The 4,986-nt window shown below is 41.5% G+C and overlaps 1 protein-coding gene across 1 annotated transcript in view; it reads right to left on the bottom strand.

Moving 5' to 3' along the window:
• Window positions 1-2,548: 2,548 nt before the first annotated feature.
• DKK3 (dickkopf WNT signaling pathway inhibitor 3) overlaps window positions 2,549-4,986 on the bottom strand; it is a gene marked incomplete at its 3' end in the record, with an annotated part of 23,856 nt that continues 21,418 nt past the window's right edge. The window contains exons 4-5 of the mRNA XM_014952555.1: window positions 4,727-4,819; window positions 2,549-2,693 (exon numbers count right to left, since the gene is read on the bottom strand). Coding sequence (XP_014808041.1) covers window positions 2,549-2,693; window positions 4,727-4,819 — 238 coding nt within the window. The remainder of the gene's footprint in view (window positions 2,694-4,726; window positions 4,820-4,986) is intronic.

The following is a 4,986-nucleotide window of genomic DNA, read 5'->3' as shown; positions in this document are numbered from 1 at the left end:
TTACAAATACAGATTGTTCAGAGACTAAACGAGGTTACAAGAACTACTACTCAGCGATTTAATTTGTTATAATAATTCTACAATAGCTAGATTGCAGATTGTAACAATTCTACAGCAGCAAAGCTGCCTGATGCCATTTGGGGCTTGGCATCCTTGTCTCTGCACAGGGGTGAATCTCAAACTGTGTAAGAAATTTAGAAGTATAAGTCATTAGGGTTCCCTTATGCTAATGGGGGTGAATCTCAAACTGTGTAAGAAATTTATAAGTCTAAGTCATTAAGGTTTCCTTATGCTAATAACTTACAGCGTCAATCTTGAATTTAGCTCTTCCAGATGTTCCTATCAAACATCCCTTTCCTCCTCTTGTCTTCATTCACCTCATTTTTTTGTGGTATGTCAGAATAAAATAGGTGAAGAGTTTGGAATTTTAAGTTTTTTTAAAAAGCCTTGGCCAAAATATATGTGTATGTGTACACAGACACACACGTAATTCCAACACACATTATATTTTAAGCAGCAAATGCTTCATAGTTGACTGCAATTTTATATAAAAAATAGACATGTAAAGACAGTCCAAACTTTATTAGGACAACCTTTTGCAATACTCAAGTGATGGAGAGAGGCCTTAAGGTTAGGCCTAAACCAAAAAACCCTAAAGCACTGCTAAAGCAGACAATTGTAGATAATAAAAATCCATTGCCATTCATTAACAGCCCTATTTAAAGTTTTAATAATAGTTTTCCATCGATTTTAGTCACTATTCTTACCTATGGTATTGTGCCTTCCTGAGTTACAGGTTTGTACTAAATTCCATTTCAAGCTAAGCACTAACTCATACTCAAATTAGCATGAATGTCTTATGCAACTGAGATAATTGTCACAAAGACACAGCTTGTTTGGATCCTGTAGGAAATCCAGGCTAGAGAAGCAGTACTACCCTCCCTGGAGACCAGCCTAGTGCTGCCAACACCCATGGAGGCACACTAACACCACTGATTTGCAGCGTGGGCAGAGATGCACAGTCCTGCACCGTAAAAGTAATAGTCATTTATTAAAAGTGCTCTTTCTGTCTCATTTCAGAACCGGAGTACAAAGAAATCTCTGATAGAGGTTGGCAAAACCTGTAAGTGCTTTAGGCAGAAACCTTATGAAGTGGGAAACAGAAGCGTTCTAACCCAAACTTGCTGAAACCAAACTCACTTAACATTAAATGTCCACTGTGTGATGCTGAAAACCTGTAAATGCTTTAGGCATGAACCTGATGAAGGGGGAAAATAAAACCGCTCTAACCAAAACTTGCTGAAATCAAACTTTTGAACTTACTTAACAGTGAAGGTGTACTATGTAATGCTCAAAATGGGCAAGGAAAAGCTGAGCAGACCCACCTGCCTTTAAATGGTGTTTGAGCTTTCTCCTTTGTTTCCCTGAAATGCCTGAGTAGCCCGATTCCCCAGCCGGCTGATGGCGGGACAGGCAGCCCAATTGTCAGTGAAGGGACAAGGTCACCTCTTGCTCATAGCTTTTTTCCTGGCTCTTGCTTTCTAAAGAATTACCTACCTGTTGTAGAAAGGTGGTTGGAATTGTATCCCGTCACTACACAACTAAAGGGGAAAAAGTGGTGAGGAACTAGTGGGTATAAAGCAGTAGAAGAAGCTGGGCCCTGAACAGGCAGGGTTTAGGTCTGATTTTAGGCCTGATACGTTCTCCTCCCTTCTGAAAATCAACCTTCACGTTCCCATGTGGACTGACAACATAATCTGGGCCATTATTCTTCTATCTCTCTCAGCTATCCAGTCAGTATTTCATAGCATGGTGCCCTGGAAGGCTCATCCAAAACTCAAGAGTATGCAATGTGTCTGCGACCTTATTCTGAGGGCCTGCTTGCTGATATGAAGGAAAAGCCACTTTCAGTAGTCTCATCAATGTATTTTGTACAGTTTTAATTCTCTTGGTTTTGTTCTGGCTTTTGTTTTGTTTTGTAACTTTGTTTTTTTAATGCTCTTGGTTCTTCACTGTGAGGGTGGTGGAGCACTGGAACAGGTTGCCCAGGGAGGTGGTTGAGGCCCCATCCCTGGAGATATTCAAGGAGAGGCTCGATGAGGCCCTGGGCCACCTGGTCTAGTTGGGGGTGTCCCTGCTGACTGCGGGGGGGTCGGACTAGAGATGGCCTTGGGAGGTCCCGTCCGGCCTGGGCAATTCTATGATTCTATGATTCTATGTTTTGGTGAAAATTTGACACGCAGCTCTGCTACTTTTAGATGTCTGAGACTCTCCTTTAGAAACCATAGATTTTTGTGCTTCTCGTGCTGGTCTCCTCTCTAATGTGTAATAAAGCTTTTCACAATGGTGAAAGCCCTTGTGCACCCCATCAGTTTCTCACAATTCTATTAAGGTTTTATCCTGAAGTTAACACAGTGTGCTCCACAAGCCAGGGGAGACTGACCTATTGATTCCGTGGAGATTTAACCTCTTCACTTGGGCAAAAGAGCTAAATACTCAACGCTCCTGTTTTGTAAAATGAGTAGGATAAAAAGCAAAGCCTCTGTACCTTTCTGAAAAGCGCAGCACATGCCGGGGTTGCAGTCCTGCTGGTTCTCACAAATGGTGCCATTCTCTCCTCTCGCAGTGGATTTCCTGCACCGGCCCCAGACGCAGAGCTCGTCCCCGCAGCACTCGACGTCCCGCGAGCAGGGCTGGCACAGGGGAACAGCAGGGGACAAAGCTGTGGCTCCAGCACTGACTGTACGGACCAACAGATGGCTACACACAGAATTAGACCCTGCTCCTGAAGATAACTGCAAATATGTGCTTTAAATACAGGCAAGTCATATTCCCGGTGCTCAAACAGAACTGCTTGGGTTCGCAATTTCAAGTATATGTAAAACTATTTGCCAGGCAGAGTAACAACACTTCATACTTTTATACTTTCAATCTTACAAAACCTGAATTCCTGTTCTAGCATTTATCTCAAAACTGATCAGCAGCCAGACATCCTAAGGTATGGTATGGATTTCAGGGCAGCCTTTTCACTGAATTACACTGAATTTTAGAGTTGGAAGGGACCATAGAGATCATCTAGTCCAACTCCCCTGCTGAAGCAGGATTGCCTAGAGCTAGAGCATGTTACTCAGGACTGCATCCAGGCAGGTCTTGAAAATCTCCAAGGAAGGGGACTCCACACCCTCCCTGGGCAGCCTGTTCCAGGGCTCTGTCACCCTCACTGTGAAGAAGTTTCTCCTCATATTTGAGTGGAACCTCTTATGTTCCAACTTGTGCCCGTTGCCCCTCGTCCTCTCACTGGGAACCACTGAAAAGAGTCTGGCTCCCTTCTCCTTCAACCCTCCCTTGAGATACTTGTAGGCATTTTGCAGTCAAGGAAAAAAAAATAATTAATAAATGAAACATTATCAATGGAAAACGTTACAGATTCTTTTTCCATTGTTAAACGAGGTCAGGAGTTTACAATTTGTTCAGAAGGATTGCTTTCAAAAAGCAAAGCAAATAAATCTTACTAAAATCCCATTTTTAGTTGTAAGAAGAATCAGATCTCATTTGTAACCTAGAATCTTTGGAAAAGAAAAAAAATCTGTCTGAAGAAAAAATCTCTTCACAAATCAGAAATGCAAATCTCTTGCTAAAAGTAGCTTTGTACGACAATTGTCCCAGCGTTTCAGCCACGCACACCTAATAAATCAACCTAATAAACCAGCATGTCACTTTGTTTCTTTTTTTAGGTAGTTTGATTAACATCTTAAAGATTCCTAGCAGGTCAGCATTTTAACAGCTTTTTTCTGTCTGTGTAAAGCCCTGTCTGGGCAGCCATACAAAATCAGAATTTCTTTTCCAGTGGATCCCACAGAATTTCTGTGGATTAACTCGGGGCAAGAAGTAGGACTACACTAGCACTATTAAGACCTGCAAATTAAAAAGAAAAATGGTTTGTAACTAGGGGTGTTCTAGTTCAGGGAACTGATCCTACCACCTTCAATCTGAGCTCACTTTGCAACAGGAGTGTAGCTAGAATGCAATTTTTACTTTCTTTATCCTACAAATGTTCTACTGAGGACTGCAAAGAAAAGGGTGGGATGGGTAGGTGTTAGGTCATCCCAATCTTGATTTTTACTTATTCTATGTTAACATGAAAAAGTATCGGTTTAAAATACGAAGAATTCTTTTCCAGTGGATCCCACAGAATTTCTGTGGATTAACTCGGGGCAAGAAGTAGGACTACACTAGCACTATTAAGACCTGTGAATTAAAAAGAAAGGGGTGTTGTAGTTCAGGGAAGTGATCCTACCATCATGAAAAAGTATCAGTTTAAAATACGAAGAAGAAGCTTTCTTAATGACATGAGCATATATCCAGGACTTGTGTTTAAGCAAGCATTCAGTCCACTGAAGTCAATAGGGTTCCCTGAAGTTATCAAGATAAGTATTTAAATCATTTCAGGAACAGCCTGGGGCTTTATAACATAATAATCCTATCGATTACATGACTTTACATCAAGGTTTGCTTGCTTGTAGACTTAACTATCTGCAAATGCTTTGAGGAATGAATTCGTTTCACAGGAGGCCATCAGCAGGACTTAGATGAAAAGGGACAGTCAGATAACAGACTGCTCTTAAACTGGATTTTCACCACAGAAAAAAGCCTGAACTTATATATATGTAACTTATATATTGAGTTTCTACAAAACACATAAAATCCCACCTTATTTAGGACTTACTGTATGCTGGGTTTTACAGAGCTGGCACTTGTACTCGAAGGCGGAGAACTGGCAGTATTTCCCTGTTTCACAGTCTTCGTCAATGATACATTCCTGAAGGAAAGGACGAAAGTGTAATTTGCCACTGTGTGACAGAAATCTTCTGGAAACACCAGAAGGTGCTGATGGGTTATACTTCTTATTTGGGAACCAAGAAAAAAGCTTGCTTTGGTTCTTCAAACAACCACAGTGCTGTCTCCCTGGCCTCAAGGTGTTAGGTG

Source organism: Calidris pugnax, unplaced genomic scaffold, assembly GCF_001431845.1.
Source record: "Calidris pugnax isolate Ruff unplaced genomic scaffold, ASM143184v1 scaffold248, whole genome shotgun sequence".
Taxonomy (NCBI): domain Eukaryota; kingdom Metazoa; phylum Chordata; class Aves; order Charadriiformes; family Scolopacidae; genus Calidris; species Calidris pugnax.
The sequence above is the reverse complement of the archived record's forward strand: the minus strand, read 5'-3'. Positions and strand labels throughout refer to the sequence as shown.